Below are 24,655 nucleotides of genomic sequence, written 5' to 3'. Positions count from 1 at the left end.
TGCTTTAAATCTCAGCAGAGACATGCTCACCCAGCACATTAATTTCATGCTTAGACTGTTTTAAAAACCGCTCCCCCAAGAATTATACAAATCCTGCTAAGCCTCTTGCTAGCTGTGTGACTGAACCCCATTGTCCTGTCCCGATAGGCCTTTAAATCATTTTGACCTGATCCTAAAACAGGAAAACTGTGATGAAGTTATAATTGCTGCATTGTTTGGGAAATAAAGTTAAAGGATTAGTCTCCTAAACAGAAATATGTGAACAGCACTGGCAAACAATATTCTAATTAAACATGGAAAGCGGTGGAAATTCAGTGACTACCTCAGCATGCTTAGCAACATGTTATCAAGACATGTCGCTAAAAGGGCTTGTTTTAAAGCAGTTCATAAGCCTAATTTATTTGGCTCCAGCACTTTCTTTCTTGGACACATCTCAAGTACAGATCTCTGTTCAGTTTTACCCATAATGTGCCAAGAATATCAGAGTCTGCGTTTTGTCTTGATTTTTCCCTAGAGCCCCTTGACAAATCATTTGACAACCTTACAATACTTTAATTCAGCTTCTTCTTTTTTTAAAAAAAAAGGCAAAGCTGAACCAAATATTTCCCTCCCATTTTATGGCTTAAATAATAAATAACAACAACAACACTCTCCCACTTTGACTAACAAAACAGAAGTGAAACTATTCTAATAATCCTCACTGAATTACATATTGCAGCTTAGCTCTGTAGATTTATTTCCTGGTTACTTGCAAGGAGAGAAACAAAATTAAGGACAAAGCCACTTAATTCACAGGCTGCAGTTGAAACACTACCAGCTTCCAATATACTATTGTTCTTAGGATTCATTAAAAATTACTCTCTCCTGAAGATTTTTGAAAACTGACATGCCTAACATTAAGTCTGGAAATAATGAGGGAAGATATCGCATAAGCCAGAGGCAGAACTTCTGGCAGATAACTATAGACCATGGGGAAGTCTAGAAAACCAGGGATAAAATGTATTAAAGTCTCAAGCAAAGATCGATGTTTCACACACCTCTGCTAAGCACTCTTTCTGAATTCGTAAGAGCGGCATCTTTCACTCTTCTGAATACTCAACTTTTCTTTTCTGCTTTAGCACGTAAGAGTAAGAAAAAGGATACCATCCCCACCATTCATGTTCCTGCATGGGTTATTGATCTGGGCATGCCTTTGAAATGAAAAGAAGGTTACAGCAATGACTTGTGGGGAAATCAACATCCTCCTCTGAGGAGCACAGGAATTCTCTGCATCAGGAGTGATTGAATTACTCAGGCTCCAGCGGAGGCTGACTAGAAGGAGGGAAGGCCAGAAAGGTAAACAATTCAGAATGGAAATGGTTCAAAAGCACAAAAAAGCTACACTTATTGAACTACACTTATTGAGCAGTAAAAGTTGTGTTTTCTCAATCAATGCCATCACACAAAACTCAACTCCCGTAAATTAGGAAAGGACTCCTATCAATTCTACAAAACAGTCCTCCTTACTGACCTATTTAAAGACATAGTGGAGCCTTACCTTGCAACCTGAAATCTTGGGACTGTATAAGGAACGAACAGGTTTATTGTAGTGTAAACATTTGTAGATTAGAGTCTGCTTCATCATCCACAAAGCTTATTTCACAATAAATCTGTTTGTTCTTAAGATGTCACAAGACTACTGCAGTAACTCCCGTCTCCCTCAATAAATTAACACCGTTCTGAAACTTGGGAATCACACGTTAGCTGCAGAAGGACCCACTACAGCTTTAAAATAAATGTAGATGGAGGAAACACTATCAAAGGGATCTGCAAAAAGCTTTTGATCATGCATGCTAAGTGTATTACGTAATAAGATCTTTATTTCATGTCTCTGGTGTATGCCTTTCATTTTAACATTTGAAGAGCAGGTGTACAGATTTAGTCACAAATGAGAAAAGCAGGTTGCTGCTATGGAGACTTTTTGGTGCATGGCAATACTGGAATGTAGACGTTTCAGTCTGTTTCTATACTTATTGGCAGCAACGTGACACCTGCAAGTTACTCTGCTAGATACTAAAAGAAGGAAAGGAGATGATTTCTTAACAGAGCATCTGGTAAATTGGGGGTGTTTCTCTTCCCTCATTTCTGTGGCATTTTCTCTCCTGTGGTGAGGCATCCCCCCTAATATTAGGGGTTTAGTTGGTGGGAGAACACTATGCAGTCTTCCTCTGCCCTAGAGAGGAAAGTGGCTTCTAAGGAAGAAGCATTGTCCCTCAGTGTCATGTGTGTACTTAGTTTCCCCTATGAACATAAAGCTTGCACCACTTGTTCAGGCAATAAGTCTATCTTTGTACAAACATGGTCAGATTATATCCCACCTCTTTACATTTCAGGAGAATATGAGATAGCGAGGCCCACTCCATCAGCCTTGTGGGGATAAAGTGTCATTTTGCTTTTCATTTTCTAGAACCATCTTCAGCCAAGAGCGTCCCATTTGGTTGCATCAGAGTGAAAGAGGAGACAAGAGAGGTCCACTCCATCAGCGTGGCTGGGACCAAATGTCATTTGGCCTCTCTTTAGGGTTTCCCAAACTTGAGTCTCCAGCTGTTTTTGGACTACAGTTCTTGTCATCTCTGAGCACTGGTCCTGCTAGCTAGGGATGGTGGAAGTTGCAGTCCAAAAACAGCTGGAGACCCAGGCTTGGGAAATCCTGTCCTAGAACCACATTCCTCATTGGCACTTCAATCTGGTACTTCTTCATATAGCACCTTGACCATGATCTGTAGCCAAGAAGAAACCTCAGCTGCACATCAAGGTTAAGGAGCAGAAAGCTTAAACACAATCCCATACCGCACTGAGCTAAAGGAAATGGGGAGGAGGCTCCATGGAAGCCAGCACTTTTGCTTTAAGCCTTGCTTTGGTGCAGCGTTACATGTGAACATAGCCAATAAATGGTTCCATACTAGTACCAGCACCTTTGGACACACTCCCAGTGGCAATGTTGCTAATGGCAATGTTATCATTTTTAACACTATGGAAATAAATTCATGGAAACAGATCTGCCCCTTAGTTTTTATCTGCTCATGCATTTTTCATTTGTGTTCTAATTATTGTATGGGAGTCAAGAGGGCATCTTTATCAGGTACAACCTGAACTCTCTATTTGAAGTGGGATGCCAGCTGTACTCGAGAGTTCAGCACAGGTAACATTAAACCACACTTAAGGTTTTGCTCGTCTTCACAGTGCTTACCTTTCCTGCTTCATCAAATCTGCCCACGTGACAAAACCATTCTCGGGAACAGAACCAAGTTGGCATAATTACAGTTGGTCCATGGGAAGTAAAAACCTGAAAAGGGAGCAGCATAAAAGCACACACTATTACTTATTACTAAGAGTCCCATTCTTAACAAGCATGTTTTACAAACTATGTGTATGACAATTTCCTTCATTGACATTAATCTAATAGCATGCATACTGTAGCAAGTGTGGCATAAACTTTTTCCCTGTTATGAGCAGTGTACACGGACAAATTATAAGAGATGCTGGGATACAATATCTCCCGTGCTTCGTTTTTCTTAGCTCAAAGCAGCAATGGAAGGTGGAGGAGGAGTAAGATTAGTGGAACAGGCTGAGGAATACAATAATGTAAACTTTTCTCTGTTCTTTTCTTGCCCCCCCTTCCCCTCCCAAAAAAATCCGTATCCCCTATTAGGTAAGCAGTACCTTTGGAGGGGGATGCAGGGAGGGAATTTAAATTAGGAAATTACGACATCCACTCCCCACACGTGGGGGACATCCACTCCTCTGGCCTGACTCCTTCTACACTCGTGACTTGTTTCAACTAAAAACAAAGCAAAGCAGAACAAAACTCAAGAGTCTCCAAGCATTTTATCTAGTCTACCCTTCTAAGTCACTGTGTCCCAAGTCGTGTGTGTAGAAAACACACACACACTCCACAACACAGTTTACACAATAAATGCTATATTCTGTCCAGAGATTGATTTGCATTCTCTACGTATATTCTTGTTTCTGTGTGCAGCATTTATGATGAAGCCCTCAAATATCAACCTGACCATGGGGTTTGCTAAGACTGCTTGCTACCTGAGTGCAGGATTGAGGCTCAAGCAAACATCTTCTATTTGCTCCTCAGTGGTGTGTAGCGATATCTCTATAAACCTTGAAGATTTGGGGTCAGAAATGGAGTTCTTGTGAATCAAGCACACCTTGGTGCTTTACTATTTGCAAAGAACATGCCAAAATTAACAGCCAATGGAAAGTACTGACTTGCATGCAAACCAAACAGAAAATATTTGAGCATGTACACACATATGAACACAGATAACCTTTTGGTACCTGGAAAAAAGATATCTGAATGAAACTAGTGTCTTGGAAATACAATGAATGTAGCCCATAATTTGTATATTTTTTAATGTTGACAGCTTCACTGAGTAATACCAACAAAACCAGGAAGGTTTATAATCGCCCTTTTCTGCTTTAAACAAATATGTTTCAAACCTAGTGTTGAAATAAACCAGAATATCCGGATTATGTAAGGTAAACCTGTTCGTTCCATTAATACAAGACCAAATGTCTAGTAAGTTTATAGACTAATCTTGTTGACAAGAAGTTAAAGAACCATGATGCACTCTGCCTTAAGTATTAAACAAAGATATTCTGTGAGCTGGTTAAGCAGACAAAGACATATAAAACAAAAGGACTGCTTTCTATTCATTGAAAATGCTTTTTTCCTCCATGGCCAAACAATTTATTGATAGTACCGCTAGTATTAAAACTTCTAAAGGCTAACATTAACACCAGCTTCCTAAATCTACACTAGCATCCTTATTTTTCAAGTGATATGAAACACATAACCTCTGAGGATAAACTATGGTTAAGCACTCTATGGACAAGCCTAAATGAGCAGTTCTTAGGCTCCCTTCTCCTTTTTCCATATGGCTGGGAAAAGGACTGTGACAAAGTTCAGCTGCGCTTCTACAGAATCCCAGCTTACTGTTTATGTTCAAACCAAGGATCCTAGTAAAAGACACATTGGCCTGACTCACACAACATAGTAGAGCAAACTATGGCTTACCAGGACCAGACTGTGTGAGTGTGTGGGCTCCAGGAAAGGAGCTCACAGTTGTTTTGCTCTCCCCTGGTCCCTGAGTTGAGCTAAGCCAAGGTTTGGCTAAGCACGTTGACTGTACTGGGATGTATGGTTAAGCTCTTTCCACACTAACCATGAGCTGTAGCCAGAAAAACAAAACGGCAATAAAAAGTAGTAACCAGTAATAAATGAGACAAGTATCTATAGATTTGTGGCGGCCTCCTCCCAATGCACATTGCGTGACATCACACACACATGATAGGCTGCATGTTCGGTGCAACTCGGCACCTCTGGCTGAAATTCTTTTACTGATGGAACAACTGACATAGTGCAGTGCTGAGTTCCTCCCACACACCCAAGATTTATTTAATAATAATAATAATAATAATAATAATAATAATAATAATAATAATAATGGAAGCTGGGCTTATCCCGAAGTCATCTGTGCTAGACGCTAGATACTGCACAGTGCACAGCATATATAAATCAATGGCCTTCTGGATTTGTAGAAAAATGCACGACTGCTCTGCACTTCCTGATTTTTGCTGAAATGCTATTCATGGAAACCCATGAAGGTCTTCAACATACTCTGTTTCTTGCAGCTGAGATACTGCAAACTGGCAGGACAAAGCTTCCCGAGAAGAAAATAGTCTAATTGTGAGGCAATTTTAACAATTTAGGGTCATAATCTGTTAAACCATTTAGCCCTAACAATCTCATACTTTCAGTGTGTTTCTTTCTTAAGACTGAGCAGCCACAGCTCTCTGGTTTTATGGTTTAATACAGTCTGTGCTCACTAATCATTCTTAGCGGAATCAATACAAATCCCAACATAGAATGTTCAGATCCCAGAATGAAAAAGGCAGCAATTGTATTAATCCTGAAAGACCCACTGTAGAAAAGAAGGCCTTGTGATAGTCAACTGCCTCAGGACAATTAGCAATACATATATATTTGAGGCCACACAGGTGTGTCTCGAGATGATATAATCATCTCACAAAGAAAGACAGCTTAGGCACAGTAAGGGATGCTCATCCGTTTGTAGTTAATCACCAGGGAGATGACTACTAAATTAAAATAACAACATAACTACAGGTGACGTGATACTTTACTAGACCGCATTCACTAATACATAAGGGAAAGGATAACAATCCCTAAGCCTACTGGAGCAAAATACTACTTCAGCAACCTTAATTATGAAAACAGATTAGCTGTGAAAAATGAACAGTAATCTATGATTAGACAAATCAAGGATATATATATATATATTTGTTTCTTCACAAACAATGATCCATGGAAACTTCAACAGAGATTGCTTGCAGTACATGAAACAATATGAAGGGAAAAGGAGAGTGGATCTTCAGATATGAGTTTCAATCAAGAAATACAACCTAATTAGCAGAACAAATATGAATGAATGAATCACCCAAGAAGCACCAGCTCTGAGGTTGATTTTCCAAAGAGATCCATGGTACCCAAAATGCCAAGACACCCACCATAAAGTACATAACTTAATGTGATTGCACACTTCCCCAACCGGCAGCCACAAATCTGGGGAGCCCGGAAGGTTAGGAGTGTTATGACCTTCCAGGAATTTTTTACTGCTGAGACACACTCTCTCCCCCATACGGTAGAGTCTGGCTCTCATCATGTACAGTGGTACCTCTGGTTACGTACTTAATTCGTTTTGGAGGTTCGTTCTTAACCTGAAACTATTCTTATGCTGAAGCACCACTTTAGCTAATGGGGCCTCCTGCTGCCGCCGCGCCACCGGAGCACAATTTCTGTTCTCATCCTAAAGCAAAGTTCTTAACCCGAGGTACTATTTCTGGGTTAGCAGAGTCTGTAACCTGAAGCGTATGTAACCCGAGGTACCACTGTACTACACTTACAAAGCACAGCACAAAGTCAGGTTCTTCTCCTGAGCTCCAAGTTCTCATCTCCCAAGAAGCTTATGGGAACATTCTTGGAATCATACTACTTGGAAACAGCATAAAAGCTCAGTGCTGGAGAGGATGAATGGCATTTTTCATGTTAACGCTGGAATGGAAGCACCCAACAAATCTTAGTTATCCTCCCAACCATGGAGAGAGGGAATCGTAATGGGGCGGGGATTGTCCCTCAAGTTGTTCTGATGTATCTGAGGTACCCTGTGGTAATGATCCCTACTTCCTCTCCAAGGTCATGAGGGAACCCTGGGGGTCACAATGTTCTCCAGAGGGTAGCAGAATATTCACCATGTTGAACATAAATGCATACATCTGACCTATAATACAATATGGTCTTTTACAGTGGCCTGAAATAATTCTGTCAACACTGGGCTGAATGATGATCCTCAACATCTGCCCAACTGTCACAGACTTGAATACAGAAACATACGCAAAGAATCAACAAGACAAAACTGGATGAAAAGTGAGTTCAGACATAGACAGGGATTCTGGAAACAGACTGACAGTGTAAGGTACTCAAACGAAATGTGGGCATAAAATAGAGTGTAAGAAGAAGCTGCAGGTCATATTTTTATGTTTTATTTTTAAAATGGAACTCACAAAATTCTAGTACCACATTCTGATCAAACCACAGACAACTCATCTGGGGTCCCATTCAAAATCTGTTGAAATACAGTTCTATAACTGTTTCTGTAGCATAAACATTTAAATATTTCACTCTGAATAATAATTTGAGTCATAGAAATAACTGTGACTGAACAGAAGAGGGAGCAGTTTTATCAGTCAGGCACACTGAATCATGCATGTCAGGGTAGATCAATGGAACCATTCTTGGCAAGAGTTTGCATAAATCACATTTATTATGTTCAGCCCACACTATGACTAGGAAAAAAATAATGTTTCTTTACATGAAGATACTCAGTAAGTTTTTTTTAAAAAAGCATAGTCAAATTTATACATTAAAATAAGCATCCCACGTTAATAAGCAAGCTGATTACAAATACTGTACATATGTAAAAACATTTGCCACAATCCTATGCACACTGATGCAGTACACAGACTCAGCTGAAATAAATGAAATCTATAAAAAAATTAACCAAGACTAAATGACACCAAAAGGGTCCAAGTGTTATGAACAATGACTTGATCACTGGAACAGAGATCATTTCTGAAAACATTCACAGAGACAAACCCCACTTTGAACAAAACACCCTATGTAATACAGACTGTACTATTTCATAGCACAGATGGATCCTGGACAGTACCCCATATCAAAGTGAAGTATAGGGAGCTTTCTTTAAATCTCAATGCTAAGCTTATCCATTTCCTGTCTCACTCCTTAATCTCAATGAGAAATGAGTCCCGGCACCCTCATTGATCCACTAAAAATATGAACAATTGCAACATACTACATGAATTATTCAATATATACACATATATTCTGGGGTGTATGGGGTAGGGTGGGTAGATAGATAGATAGACAGACAGACAGACAGATAGACAGACAGACAGAACAATGTACGCACACTGTAGAAGTATAGGTGAGCATAGGGCTTGACTTTAGACTTATGCATATTAGATATACTTTTGCATACAAATTTAGATATATTGGTCAGTTTTCAAATACCCAGCAATGTATGAGCAGCTTGGATGTAAAACAATGCTCAATATAAGCGTCAATCCAGTGACAGCAAAGCTTAATCATGTTACAGCTGTCAGATTCTGTGGATAAATCCACTTAAAATGGATTCTTCCTCTATCCCTAGTGAGGAAACACGTGTCTGAATGCCCTGTTCAGAGAAATCGGCATGTTAGAGAGAGAAAATCTAGGTCAGATCCCTTTTCTTTCATATGCTAACTTTTCTTGTCAAGGGAGTTTTATGTGTGTTGGGGGGTGGGAATTTAAAATGTGATTCCTGCACTCCTTGCAGTCTGAATGCAGTGCAGTCTCATGTGGGCTGTGCTGTGGGCTATTTTTAAACAGCCTGTTTAGTTCTCAATTTGGGAAATCAGGTTAACTTTATTTTGAGGGGAACTTAAGAGACTTGGTTTTTTTCATAGAGTAATTAGCACCTTTCAAGCAGTATAACCCATGCAGATGTCAAATTTCAGAGCTGTGGACACTTCTGCTTTGGGGCACTTGTATGCAATCAATGTGTGCAGTCCTGTAAATAGTGAGCAAACTTCTGGAGGGCAAGAGTGCAGGCTGGCTGCCATTCTGTCACGACAATAGCCACACCTGCAGCTCCAGGGTCTTCTGAAGCTGAGAGTCTAAGCTATGTCTTGACCTTGAGTGAAGCGGTGAGCTCCCATTGCTCTGTCCCAGCTTCTGTCAGCCTCGAAGTTTGAAAGCATACCAGTGAAAGTAGATAAAATAGATACCGCTGCTGCGGCGTTTCCATGAGCTCCGGCACTTGTTATAGTCCTCCACGCGGCAGTAGCAGTTTAGTCATGCTGGCCACAACCCAGAAAGCTGTCTGTGGAAAAACACCAACTCCCTCGACCTTAAAAGAGAGATGAGCACCGCACCCCATAGTCATCTTTGACTGGACTTAACTGTCCAGCAGTCCTTTACTTTACCCTTTACCGGAACTCTAAGTGCAGACATCTAAGAGGGTTTGCTCCATTAAGCAATGGAAGGCCAGACTCCTAGTACAGTGGTACCTCGGGTTTCAAACACCTCAGGTTACAAACACTTCGGGTTACAGACTCTACTAACCCGGAAGTAGTACCTCAGGTTAAGAACTTTACCTCAGGATGAGAACAGAAATCGCATACCGGCAGCCTGGTGACAGGAGGCCCCATTAGCTAAAGTGATACCTCAGTTAAAGAACGATTTCAGGTTAAGAATGGACCTCCGGAATGAATTAAGTACGTAACCAGAGGTACCACTGTATAACATCTACCCTTAGTCAATCTGGAGGCCTCACTCTGACTGCCAGTCACATTAGCTAATGGTCCACAGGCCTTTTCCTTTCTCTACCTAACTAGATACCCGAGACCAATTTTCATACAGTCCTGGATTAGGCCCATGACTCAGAAAGTCCCATTTCAAGATCTGCATACCCCAACATTATTCTCTACAATGAAACTAGAGTATTGCTGAGAGTGGAACATTCCTAGGGGCACCACTATCAGCCCCCATTCTCTATTATTGCCTCCCCCACAGAACACTAAGAATATTCCAACTGTTCTGACATTCATTACATGATAATATTTTTTTCACTGCTCTAAAAAACAGGCTGTTTCTTATTTGGAATTTGGACGCTCAGAGCCCTAAGCACAAAGGGTTCTAAATTGCATGGGAAGCCTCACTTCAGGCCTTCCTCTCCCAGTGCACAGAAGGTGGTAGAACGAGGTGATGTGGATACAACAAAGTTTGAAGGCCCTGTTATTGCACTTTTAATGGGTTTGTACACCATGCAGAGTCCTGCATCCTGGCCAGGCCACAGCTCTGCTGACACATTATTTGGACTGGCGCCGCAATGTGAAGATACAACCTTGGAAGAGACAGTGTCATCTTGGTGAGTCCCAAGACTCAGCTACATTGCCAAAGCAAGAACACTTTATATGAGTTGTTTATGCATTCTAACACTGTGATACCAGAGGCTGCTGTGGAGTTCTGTTTCTGCTTACTTGATTTCTCACACACAGTTTGCAATGCGTTTCACTGACACACTTCTTTGACGGGTCTAGATCCAGCCAATGACCCAGTTTGCCACACACCCACACCCACACATTGGCACGCGTGTAGACACACACAGGCTGAGTGCCTCAGCCGTGCCCCTGCATCCTGCCCAGGTCTGCATCCTGCATTCTGGCCAGCCCTGCATTAAATATGCAATAAACAAATTCTTATTTTCCTGATTTCTGAAGTTATGTTCTGGCTATCTATAAGATCCAGCCCTGAAAGATCAGAAACATTCAATTTTGTGCACAGAGAGAAAATCAAGGAGGCTTGAGATTTTCAATCTCATACTTACCTCTCATCATTCACACACACACAAAGGAAACAGGGGGAGAGAAAACACTTGGAATAGGTTCACTCTTCTTCACAGCTTTTTTTTTAAATAAAACAAAACAAAGAACATTAAAGCAGTCTTTTCTTCTTTAAATAGCTGGGAATAACACTTCCCCTAGCATCTCAAACTTCTACGCATTTACTCATCTGCAGCTACTGCCAAACCCTAGAGCAATGGGAACTCTCAAGTTCTGTGCAGTGATCATGAGAAGTGGATAAGACACTCGTACACACGTAAACTATGCCAAGTTCTGCAGTCAGCAAGACGAACTGGTAAAACTGCATTATGAAACACTTTGTGAATTAATCCGTAGGAGTAGATCTGGCTTCTTCAGTAGGATAATAAGTTTATTCTTCATTTTCTGCCTTGCCTCAAGGAAGCTTAAGTCATATTTTTAGCAAACTGTGACTTGGTCAGCCACAGAAAGTTGATTTCCTAGGGTTACAGAGGAAAAACACCAACTGACTATGTTTCAGAGCATCCTCGACTCAGTAGATAAACTGACTCGAGGCTTTGAAAGCAGTGTGTGGGTGTCTTTATTCAGTGGCACGGTGCAGGGCGTATCAGCCCTACTGCTACGCAGAAATGATCATGTAACAAAGGTTCTTCTGTCATTTCTCGATGGCGCCTCTTCACTTGGTCTACTGCAGGGGTCAGCAAACTTCTTCAGCAGGGGGCCAGTCCACTGTCCCTCAGACCTTGTGGGGGGGGCCTGACTATATTTTTTTGGAGGGGATGAACGAATTCCTATGCCCCACAAATAACCCAGAGATGCATTTTAAATAAAAGCACACATTCTACTCATGTAAAAACACCAGGCAAGCCCCACAAATAACCCAGAGGTGCATTTTAAATCAAAGGACACATTCTACTCATGTAAAAACACGCTGATTCCCGGACCGTCCACGGGGCGGATTTAGAAGGCGATTGGGCCAGATCTGGCCCCCAGGCCTTAGACCCATGGTCTACTGGCTTCATGCTAATCCTGTTTAGAATGACACATTGTACTGGCCTGCATACAGAATCCCTGGATTGTGCACTTAAATTGGAAGATGAGCACTCCCCCATCACTTTCATTCGCATCAGCTTTTCTTTAGCAATTCTGGAGATCTCCCCACTTATATCGCCCATTGCCAAGTTCTGCAAACACTGCCTAGTGATGGACACAGGAGCTGTACAGCTCTGTGAGCAGGAGTGACCAGGGAAGATGGAGTGGGGTTTATCAGAGGTGTTCCCATTTTCAAGCTGTTGCAGTATTTCTGACCATGTTAACAAAGGGACAAAAGCATTTTTTTGCAGGAGCAACTTTCACAGTAAAAGTTTAAACAAAATAACAAGACTACATGGGGGGGGGATTAATGGAGCACTAAATACACATAAAGGCAATATATTTAGAATATATATTTTTTCTCATTAGTATTTCACTTGCTCTTGCCTCTCCTAAACATTTTTCTAACTCTAAATAAGAAATTAAACATAAAAAAGAAAATGTTCCTTTCCCACAACATTTCTATGCACTCAAACATTTGCAGCCATATCTCTCCAATGTGAACATTTACTGAGGTAGATGTTTCCATTCCGTAAACTATCTTGCAGTATTATTGGGTGGGGGGTAAGTAATTAGTAGTAACACAAACAAAAAATGGTTGTCTACAGATTGTGGCTATAAGTGATCTATGCTTCACCTTTTAACGGCCAAACTAGACAGGCCAGCACTGCAGTTTTCCGTGTGCAAAATTAGGTCTTTTGCTGAATCCCCGTAAAGTGGCAGAGGTATTCAAAGAACTACATGAGTAGATGAGCTGTACTCCTCACCGATCACTGTTTACAAGCAGTTTTTTCCTTTGGTGTTGTGCATAGCTGTCAAGCGTCCCTTATTTGGCGGGAAAGTCCCTTATCCCAGGGCCATGTCCCGCTGCTGTCCCTTATTGATGATGTCCCTTAAATTTCCTGGGTTTCAAAGGAAGCAGCTCCTCTCCCTCCCGCCCTGCCGGCCAGGGAGGAGGGAGGCTCCAACTGTGTCGCTTGGCTGCGTTGCTCACCCAGTGAGGAGTCTAAGAACGACTGGGGGGTGGAGCTTGCATGCCTTGTGCCGATCAAATCGGTCGCGTTGCCTGGGGACTCGCCTTTGCTCAGCGCTTCCCAGCGGAGAGGTGACGGTGGTTTTCCTTGCTGCATCCCCTTTGCCGGGTTGCTGCTCGTTTGGCTGCTGGTTGACTAAAATCCCTTATTTTGGCTGCTGATCCCTTATTTTCGAGGCTGCTGGTCCCTTATTTTCAAATCTGTAAGTTGACAGCTATGGTGTTGTGTGTCACTTATTAGGAGAAAAACTGCTTTCAAATAGAAGGCGTTGGGGGATGACTACAGACAGGGGGCAGCACTCTTCTCTTGCCCATGTTGGACTTTAAATTGCCAAAACAAAAACACCCCACCCACACTTTATGTATGTGGGTCATGCTGCCATCAGGTCTAGCTGTATCCTAATAAAGAACATTCATGATGACGCCAATTCACTAGCCCAATTCTAAAGCGGTAAGACTCACTCATTTATCTAAAATACAGTAATAAGGTGCATGATTCAAAGAGCTTGGCACTAGGAGCAAAGGGGACGTGCCACTTGCAACCTTCTGAAAAGCATGCTGGTACCTTTCACGTCTTAACAAGTTCCCCTACACTGCTTGGAAAGTTTCCAGATTCAAAGTTTCAAGAGAATTTATAAGCAGGAATTTCCCCATCCAGTAAAGCTAGCAACTCAGCCACTAAAGTGCACCTACTTTTTGTTTCACTGGGCTAATTCATTCTTTAATTATTATTTTTTAAAAGGAAACACTCATATGAAACTAGATCTTAATATTTTGCTTGTGATGCTTTGTGCTCTATTGTTATACAAGTGCCGTTTCTACTTTTAATCAAATTATAAAGAATTTAGTGGAATCCTTGGGTGAACAGATTTCAACATATGACACCCTAGAGTCACAGAATTGTATAGTTGAAAGGGACTCTATTTAACAAGAGTTAGATACAATGAGCCTCCACTGGCCTATGTCAAATTCAATTTGACCAAACCACGTGGCTTTCTCTTTTACCTTGATTTTTTCCCCAGGCAGTGCTAAAGAGCAAAGCATACCCCTTGAGCAGTCAAGACTCCTCAAGCAGATCACCTACTTCACAAAGAATAGGCCTCTATCTTCTCCTGTTTATTGTATTGATATTTACTGATGCCACATTGCTTTTCAAATATTGTACGCTTTGGGAGGTTTATTTACACCATTTAGATACAACTTGAAAAATGATATATAAATGCTTTATTTTTTTTTAAAAAAATAAATATTCAGTAAATCCCAATTAAGTCAACGTGGCATATGCTGGCAGGATGCATTGAGGACTAAGCAGCATTTAATACTAGGAACAGAAGAACAAGGCTTTACAGAGTAGAAAATAAAATAGCACACCATAACATGGTACTGTAGGAGTAAAAGAAGCAACTTAAGAATCAGGTGTGAACAACATGGTGCAGCATCAGGGTTAAGAGCATGAGCTATGATTCCACGTTCCACGTCATGAATTCACTGGATGACCTGACAACCCTTTTATCCCTCAGACTATAAAACCTACCTTCAAGGGTTGTTGTAAGTTTCGTAATCACTTACTTAGATTTTTGGGATTAGGTGCAATGGCAGTTTGAATGCAGAAGATCCCAGGTTCAATCCCAATTCAGATCTCCAGGTGTGTTTATATATATTTAAATGAACTTGGGTATCAAGGCTGGGAAACCTGCTACTTATGTGAGCAGAAAGTAGTTTGGTGAGTAGTCTGTCTCCAAACAAGCCAGCTTTATATAGGGATCAATGGCACTCTATTACCAATGGAGTATAATCATATAATACTTATTCTGTTTGAAAATGCAGGAACAGCTAACTTGCCCAACAATCTCCCACCCCACCCCTTTTTCATTTTTACTATTTAGCTTGATTAAGAGTTCTGGGGAATTTGGAAGCTTGCACACTAGCCTGAGTAATTTTGGCTGACTTAATAAAGATACTGCCCTAAAATGGATTTTGGGATTTATTAATACTATAAGCAGTCAGGTTATAGTTATTCTGTAACTATAGTTATTCTGTAACATGTCCACAAAAGAGAAGCATCTCAAAAAAGAGGGAGAAGCACAGTGCTATTTTTTTCTAGAAAAAGAGGAGCTGGAACTCACTATCAACGCCTCGAGGCCTTTGTTCTCTTAGAATGGCAATGGAGCCCACCTGAGAGGTGCCAGGACTGAGTTCCAGCAAGTTCCGGATGAAGAGGGGGAAAAATACAAACATACTGTCCAAAACAGAACAGGAAAGCACTGGCAGCAAAGTAGGAAATTGCTGAAAAGTAGTTCTGGGCGCTTTTCATTGTCATTTCTGGGAAAGCCTGAGAGCAGTAAGGCCTATTACACCACTAGGTTTTTGCAAACCTGCACAAGCCACACAATTTGGCAAAGCTGCAAAACTAAGTGGAAGTAGGTAGGGAGCCAAACATGCTCCTTGTTCAGGTGCAATTTATTCTAGGGCCAGCCTTAGAATACCCCTCCCCCACCCCTGACTTTTTTTCTACTTGAGGGCGGCTTTATTGATTTTGGACCTGTGCCTGTCCTACAAACTTCGCATTCTTCTTCACCTGTTGCAAAACTCACCAGAAACCTTTAGGCACTGCCAGGAACCTACAAAGAATCTAATCCTACACAGTGTTGGTTGCCAGCTCATTTCTGAGCCCAATTCAAGGTGCTCACTCACATTAATGTTTAGAGCCCTAAATGACTTAGAGCCCAAATATCTGAAAGGCAACCTCATTCTCTATAGATGCTCTTGGGCATTAAGATGATAAGAAGAGGTCCTCTTTGTTCCCAGAGAGATGTGCCTGGCTTTTTCATTATGTAGTTTTTGTCAGATACTGAAAACACACCTGTTTACTGTGTGTTGACACCTGAGATAGAATTTTAAAGACCTGCTATTCTCTTGACTGCATTCTATTTTAACTGTTCTTAATAATGCGTTTTTAAATTGTTGCAAACTGCTCTGGGACTTCATGGTGAAGGGTGGGCAAGAAAACTAGCAAATAGCAGCAAAAGAAGCAACAAAAGCAGCCTTGACACATCACTGATGGATTTTGATAGGATTTAACATAACCATGCATTAATCGACATCTTATTGGTGATTCATAATTCTATTTAGAATTCTATTTAGAACTGCAGTAGCATAAATTGTCTTGTCATGTGTGGCTCGGCGTTAAACTCTTGGAATATCCTCCATTCCATTCATGCTGACTTCTTAATATCCTTTATCTCACTTAGGGGAAGAGAGAATCCATTATTATCAAAGCCATATGCACCTACTCTGAACTCCGAGTTCACTGAAGCCCCTTGACTATGCCTCAATAAAGGAATCCAATCCATATAAGGAAACAGAAAGAATTTCAAAAATCTCCACCGAGACTAGGAACATTGCCTAAAGCCATTATGGTTTTATAGGTAGCAGCAATCTGTAAAACAGCACCTTTTCACTAAGATTATCTGAAATGCCTGGTCAGTTTTTCATTTATTATACACTCCTAGCCCACAGGGAGGCCAGAGCTGCAGGACATTTCAAAGGCACTATCATTCAGATAATAGATCTTAAACTCCATTTCTCTATTCTCAACCAGACTATTTCAAAACACCACAATTTGTACATAATAAAAGCTACGTGTGCTCTGCATTGTTTACTACCTTTCTAATGATATTATAGGGTGATGATAATTTAGACTTGCTGATAATTGACATTAAAAGAATGGCATGTCAAAATGACCTTTCTGTAACCTTAAATGCTTTTATAACAATACACCCAAACCAAGCTGTTAGTCAATCCTGTCACACATAACCCACAGGAGGTCTGGAGGGTGGCAAAATGAGAACGGGCCTTTTCAGTGGTGGCTTCCAGCTCGTAGAATGCTCTCCCTAGGAAACCTCACCTGGTGCTATCATTACACATTTTTAGGTGCCAGCCAAAACTTGTTTCATCTTTTTTCACTGTGTTAATTGTTATGCTTTTTAACTGGTTTGTCTTATTGTATTAAGGATATTTTAATGATCTGATGGAATTGTTATTGCACGTTTTCATTATGAATGAATTTTATCGTTCATTTTCTAGTTGTAAACAATTTAAAAGCCATTTTGTCATATTTGCAGTTTATATATGCAGTTTATTGTATTTTAGTGTTCTGTTGGAAGCCGCCCAGAGTGGCTAGGGAAACCCAGCCAGATGGGCGGGGTATAAATATATTATTATTATTATTATTATTATTATTATTATTATTATTATTATTATTATTAAATTTAAAAATACAATTATAAAACAAATAAATGTTACAACAATAAAAAGTGTTAAAACAATTGAAAACAGTTCCACTTCTAAAAACAACACAAACATTTAAAATCAACCAATTCCACCAGTCTCCTCCCTTTTAAGGTACCACAATGAAGACTAAACAGATACCACAAAATCTGCTGATTGGCATTTGTGTAGTCGCGTACGATAGATACAATTTTAAAGAGCACATTATTCACAATAAAACATTTAAATTTAATGCCACATTTACATCTCTGTAGGAAAAAGCTCTCAGTGTAACAAAAAACAGCACACTTGATTCATTCCTTGATTCTCTAATATGTGCTCCAATTCAGCTCTGAATAACCTTTTGGAGTGGAGTGTTCATCTGACCGCAATGTTATTTATATTTATTAATCATAGAGACAAAACCCCACCACCCCATGCTACCTTTGTGTTTAGAAATCATAATGACACCATGATTTGGCCCATTCAAACATTTTGGAATGAACAATAATGTTAGGATTTGTTTTGTTTTGTAGTAACAGCTGGGAAAATCGAGACCACATGTTTATTGCCAGAACCAGGACGAAAACTGTAGGAAAAATAATATTTCAAGAAACAGAGGACGCCACACATTTATGCTAGGAAGCATGAATGTCTGGAGGCTAAAAGTGGCTGACATTGAAGCTTCACAAATAATGATGTCCAAGCCTGACCCCTTCACTTTGAGGATACAATAACTTCTTTTAAAATATAGTCAGGGTGTTTCAAACTACAGCAGCATTTGGCTGAATTTTCACTTAAGAGTTCATTGTTCATATTAAGAGTTCATATTTTAAGCCGCCTTGAGCATTGTTTTAACTGTGGAAAGGCGGCATACAAATAAAATTATGATGATTCTGGGTAGATGTTTATCACAATTAAGAGGAGAATGAATACGAGTGAGGAACAGCTTAAAACATTTTGCAAATAATTAGTAGTGGTTGGTAACAGAAAATATATCAGAAGCAAAATTAATATTCTAGAATACAAGAATATGAAAAAAGTTGAGAAAAGAAAGTCCACTAGCAATCTTAAAGGGGGAGAAGGGTAAATTCAAAGTGCTATATATTTATTCAAGTGACTTCAATATACAATAAATTGTTGGGAAAGTTATAAACAACTTGTAAGGGTAGGTAGAAAAGAATCTATGGAGAACAGTTCCTGTGCAAAACGCACTGTTCTGGACTCTTGCATAATTCCGCTTCCACAAGGTTTGCACACACAAATGGCTCTTGTAGGTTATGCCTATTAAAACCAACTTGGGTAATGAATGCAGATGCCTCTGTCTGATAAGAAAAGGCTGTCCCATCTTGATCACCGTGATCCTCTTGGCCTTTCCCCCCCCCCCACCTACTTTCACTTACCAGTGGCACCAGTTTGATCTTCTCTGTCTGCCCCCTCTTTTATCTGTTTTCCTCACTTTCTCCTACCCTATCAAATTCATTATAAGCTACCAGTATTTACTTTAGTATTTTCTTTCTCTTTCTTCCGTAGTTCTACTATAAAACATATTGCATGCTTCAGTCCTCAGGGACAAGTCATTTCTTTAACCCAGGATATCCAGTTCTAACTCCTTTACAGGCCTTTCCCAACAATATACTGCTGGGATTCGCTGCCCCCAATATTGCCAAACTTTTAAAACGTGTCCATTTGTCTTGGCTTTTTGTACCTGTGTTGTCTCCCTTAGCCTCTCCATCACCTTTTCTTTCTCATCATATTTTATGTTTCATTTAGATTGTAAGCCTGCAGGCATAGCTTGCCTTGATTTCATTAGTTCTGCACTGAATTTGGCATTTAACAATGTATAGTAAATTAATATATTGAAACTGTTGGTTCTTATTTTCTCTCTTTTGAAGAAATAAGCTGGTTCTTGAGTTGAGCTGCAACTTTCCACAGGAAATAAAAAAAGAGCAATCCTTTGGTTTACATCCCAACAAAACAATAAAAAAATGAGTGAAGACAAATAACTGGTTGATAATAAATTTACTGTCCACACATGATTAGATACTTGCCTGTTTTCCATTTCCCCCAAAACAAATCCTGTTATTTGCAGACATACACATATTTATTACATCACATGTGAAGCATTAAGCGGCTTTGGAGACTGCAAAGCTGTATAACAATATACAGTAACTCTCCTTTTATGGAGCCCATAACGTAACAAGCCTATGAACTGTGCTCATAAAATATACAGATTCAGTATATTCTAACAGAGGTTTACGATTCCCTAGAGGAAAAAATCTTCATGGGAATAAACAACAAGATTTTGCTTGAGCTGAGTTCTATAACATAGAGGCACACTGTTCTCAAAAACTATCACACCTAGTACAAAACAGCTCAAGCTGTTTCAATTGGTCTAACAGAGTACTGGATTAAAAAAGTAAACAAGATTAAGTGTAACTTCTGGAGTTAATGCTCATGTGCACATTTTAGGTCGTATCTCACTTCTGGCTAGCCTCTAGGAAATACCTCCCAGAAGTCTTTACGGCTGTCACTATAGTTCCCACAACACCAGTTGTATGTGTTAACACACTCGGTGGATTATCCAACCCATGCAGGTACTCTTTCTGTTTTAAAGGGGGGAAACCCATGCAGACCTCCAGCAATAAGAACCAAATGCAACCAATGGCATGTACAATCAGACTGTATAGGGAAATTTATGTTTTTATTCATGAACTAGTAGAATTGAGTTTTATTTGTGGATGGTTTATTAATATTTATATTAATAGCATTTTGGTTCCAAGAGATATGTCTCAAATGGTTAAATTGAATTTGAACATGCTGATAAAGGAGGTTTCCAATGACCTGGAAAGACGGGCATCACTTAAATTTAGTATTTGGGGTAAGGTTAATTCAGTTAAGATGAATATTCTGCCACAAATAATATACATACCTATAGTATTTCACTATATATTACCCAAGCATGTTTTCAAAATATTAATTTAGCATTATTATTAAGAATATTTAGGGAGTTTATTGGAGATAATTCTCCACTTTATTTTTAACCTGAGAAAAGGCTGCTGTCAATATCAGGAGATTTTAATTCTCCAGATACTAGTTTATATCATAAGGCATATCTGTCCCATGTACAAATCACTGGTAAGTTTTTCCTGCTAAGAGTACCCCATGTGGAGTAATTTTAGGCATGGATTATTTAACACCCCCATTTGGATATCTATATTTGAGGTCTACGTAAAAGGTAAAAAAAAGTATAATAAAAAGAAAGTACCTATACCAGCTTCAGTTTTAGCAACCAGAGAGATGTGGTGTAAACTGGGTTGTCACTTACAAACTGACCCATAAGCTCACAAATTAACTTTATGGGGTAATCCAGAATTGAATGCAAGAGTCAACCTTTTTGTGGAAGCAATGAGCTGAATGTGGGATATATATATATATATATATATATATATATATATATATATATATACACACACACACACACACACACATACACACACACACACACACACATATATATATATATATATATATATATATATATATATATATATATATATATATATTAGATGAGCTGATAGGTTCAGATGGATAATTTTTTGCCATTTCCAATTTTACAGTGTAAATATCGATTTCAATGAGAGCAGAATGGCAGTATCTTCAATTACAACATCTGTTGGTGTCTGTTTCTGGCCCATTCTCCTTTCAACACTTCAGCATCTTTTAAATTGTTGAATCCTTACAAAATGCTAAACACATAACTGCTTATAAACTTAGCACTGCTTATAAATGGATATCATTAGGTAAATTTTCATGAACTCAGATAGGTGTGGAATAACGAATTAGATTGTATCACAGAGCCTTATCAATGGAAAACTGCTTTAGAATCTATACAGAATGGTTCCTTAGACTTGTAACTGAGATTCAGTCACAAAAAATAATAATATTTAGAATATATTGGACTCCACAGCATTTGCCTAGGAAGGTACTGCCTAATACAAATAAGATGTTGGCATGGTAATGCTGAGAATGCCTCACTGAGGCACATAATAAGGACTTGTCTAGTAGTTACATGCTTCAGTTTTGTATCGGCGAAATCCCTAATATTTGCACATGTTCATACAGATTTAAATTAGATTCCTGTAGTATAGTGATTAATGGCAGGATAATCAAAGTGGATTTTGTAAAGCCTTTGTGGTTGCTAAGAGCCTGAAAGGATAAATGCCCACCATCTATCATACAATGGTCTGAGACCCTCTCTGCTTTGGCTACATTTGAATATTTCATCTATACGTCAATTTCATGTTGATACCTATTTGGACAACTAGACAGCTGATATTAATTCTTTTATATGTATAACTTAAAATGCATGCAGCGATAGTTACTGTATCCATAATGTGAACTGGTTAGTATTATTCATATATTATTTCTTTTTCTTCTTTTCCTTTCTTTAACCATCCCCCCTTCCTTTTCTTTGTTAAATGTGCAAATTAAAATGTAGCTTTTTTAAAAAGAGAGCTATGCATTTTCAACTGCACTTATTCCCAGTAAGTGTGTACTGTACCCTTCCTATTTAAAATATTTATATGACACCTTGATGCATGAAAAGAAGACTCCAAGGTCACGAGAAAAAACGTTTAACTTGAGTCAGAGCCTGGGGAATCAAGAAAGTTGATGGAAACTTCTTAAGAAAAGGTGGTGTATACTTATAAGCCAAAAACAAATCTTGGCTATTTATTCAATTACAGGACTAGAAAGGAGTCTTAAATCACCTTCTGGCCCAACTCGTTATACTAAAGAAAGTCCAACCAAAACAACTTAAATTGTCTGATATTGTTAGTTGATACGTTTTCAAAAGTTTTTATCTATGAGGAACCTACAACAATCCCCTCTGAAAATGAGAATCATTACGAATTCTGAATGACAGCACTATTAGTTCTATTGTTGGCCTTTTACCTTTCTCATGACTTTTAGCTGAATTTCCTTCAATTGAAGCAAATTACATCTCTTACCATATTCAGTTACCATAGAGAGAAAGATTTATCAACTCCTTCTGTGGACAGAACTATGCTAGTTGCTAACGAGCAACGCATCCAAAGATACCAAGAGAAAGTGACTGGGAATGGAGGATCTGCAGGGAAATAGGCACATGTGTAACTTTCCCCCACTTTAATTTCCACCTTCACTGTTTTTCTGCTGACGGGATTTCAAATGTGTATTTCCAACTGGTACCATGAAATATATAGTATATGGTCACAATTGGCTCTAGATGTTATTCATGGCAAATGACTAATGTGAAACACAAGAAAAAAATATAATGGAATTCAAAACCTCTCTTCCTTAGCTCAGAATTCCAGACGACACCACGAAATCCTGGAAAAGTGCCACTTCCACTATGTTATTCTTAAGCAAAATACAGCCAACAAAGCCAGCATTTCCCTGCGTGGTTAAAGTCCACTTTATTTGTCAAGAATAAGGCACTGTTTTTGTCTTGCCCCCAAACTACAGCATTGCTGTTGGCCTCCTTGAAACTTTGCAAAAATCCTTGATTATGTCAGACCACAAGCTTTCTTCCACAACTAGCTGATTATTTGGAAGAGCATGATTTTTAGTTTCTCCCAAACAGAAAATGCCATTGTGCTCGGCTCCCTGACTTCTTCAGGACTTCATCTTATACAGTTTCCGCAATATGCTGGGAGCACAAGCCTCTTCCTTTGTGACATGGAAATTGTATTGTGGGTGGTAGAGCATAACTGGTTTCCTACAACTGTACAACCAATAGAAATTTGTTGCATGGAGTGCTCAGATAATTGTCCATGTGGGGGCACTGTTACTAAAGTAGGACTTGGAATTGCCAAGCAGTGGAAGTGTTCAAACTTCACTGTTTTTGTAGATATTGTGTTTTTGGCTATGCTGCTGTTTGCTTTTGTTTCTTTCGTAAAATTTATCGGCCACTTGACTATAATCAAAACAAAACACCTCAAACTGGTTGAGCACAGGGCCACAACTGGCTACTCCTTGAATTACTGGCTGCCATCTTAGTGGGACCACAGGTTTGCCTATCCCATGGCGCTGTGCTTGGAAGGGGGGAAATTGTGCTGCAGTTCACTAATCTTGTGAAGCATTGGTGAATTCATACAGACATATTCTATACAGGGTTTACAATTGAAGTGACTTGATTAACAAGACCAAGTTCTCACTCATTCAGTTTAGCACACTGGATGCTATGGAACTGCGGCCTCTCCTGACCCTGCAAAGGAGGCATTTCCTATGGACAATGTTATTTGCATGTTGCTAAAAATATCTGGTAGCCACAGCATAAGAAAGCAATATAATCATCTAGAAAGTCCTTAGCCCATTTCAAAAATGGTTTCTGGTATTTGATGCCTTGCCTTTTAGAGGTGTGTGGGTATGTGACGAGGAACTCATCTGTCTTCAACATAGCACTTTATTTTTTATTTATTGTTTCAGCTCTATCAATGTCATTATAGTGAGTGACTTTGTAAAAAGGAGTGTCCAGCCCTATTAATTAGCTGAATATGGCTTACATATTTTAAAGCTACATATTTCAGGATTCGACTTGCTAATATCTCTCAGTGCCTGTGCCTTTAACACAGTCTTCCAGACTAATTGGTAAAGCTAAGTAGCTCTCTTCTCTAAAACACTTCTTTATATAAACATGACATTTTCTGAAGAACTTTTTTTAGTGATAGGTTGGAAAGCTCCTGCCAGAATATTTCAATTAGCACGAATTAGATGTTCTCTGAAATTAACAGCACCGTTGATTTTTCTGGCATCCAGTCTTCCCGTAACAACTCCCAACTATGTTCAATCTCATTTATTTAAAGAACATACAAAATGTTCTTATAAATATAAGTCTGGAGAAATGATAGTGCTTTTTTATGTAGTATTACACTGATTAAGGGATTCACTGGGGACATCATGAACTGGAAAATTCAAATCATTAATGTTGGGTAGATGGACTTTCTATTGAATCTATCTTCCAAAAAGCAAATTTATTCAAGTTATCTTAAGCAGGGAGTGACATTTTTAGTAGGCTAGCTTCAATAAAAGGAACAACCCTTGAAAGGACCTTTAAAATTGTATGCTGCCTGCTCCTTCTCTCCCCTGGGACTATGGGTTGTGCTTCTCCTGCAAACAAAACTTCCATCCCTAGTTTGAAGGGCAAGTACAGGAGCAAACTAAAGGTTTCCCAAGAGCTGGGGGGAGGGGGGAGGTAGAGAAAAG

At 39.4% G+C, this 24,655-nt stretch overlaps 1 protein-coding gene across 1 annotated transcript in view; it reads right to left on the bottom strand.

Moving 5' to 3' along the window:
* B3GNTL1 (UDP-GlcNAc:betaGal beta-1,3-N-acetylglucosaminyltransferase like 1) overlaps positions 1-24,655 on the bottom strand; it is a 163,695-nt gene that overhangs the window by 45,152 nt on the left and 93,888 nt on the right. The window contains exon 8 of the mRNA XM_083597761.1: positions 3,230-3,325. Coding sequence (XP_083453887.1) covers positions 3,230-3,325 — 96 coding nt within the window. The remainder of the gene's footprint in view (positions 1-3,229; positions 3,326-24,655) is intronic.

Source organism: Podarcis filfolensis (genome assembly GCF_964270895.1).
Source record: "Podarcis filfolensis genome assembly, chromosome: 2".
Lineage (NCBI taxonomy): Eukaryota > Metazoa > Chordata > Lepidosauria > Squamata > Lacertidae > Podarcis > Podarcis filfolensis.
This window is presented reverse-complemented; position numbering and strand designations above follow the sequence as displayed.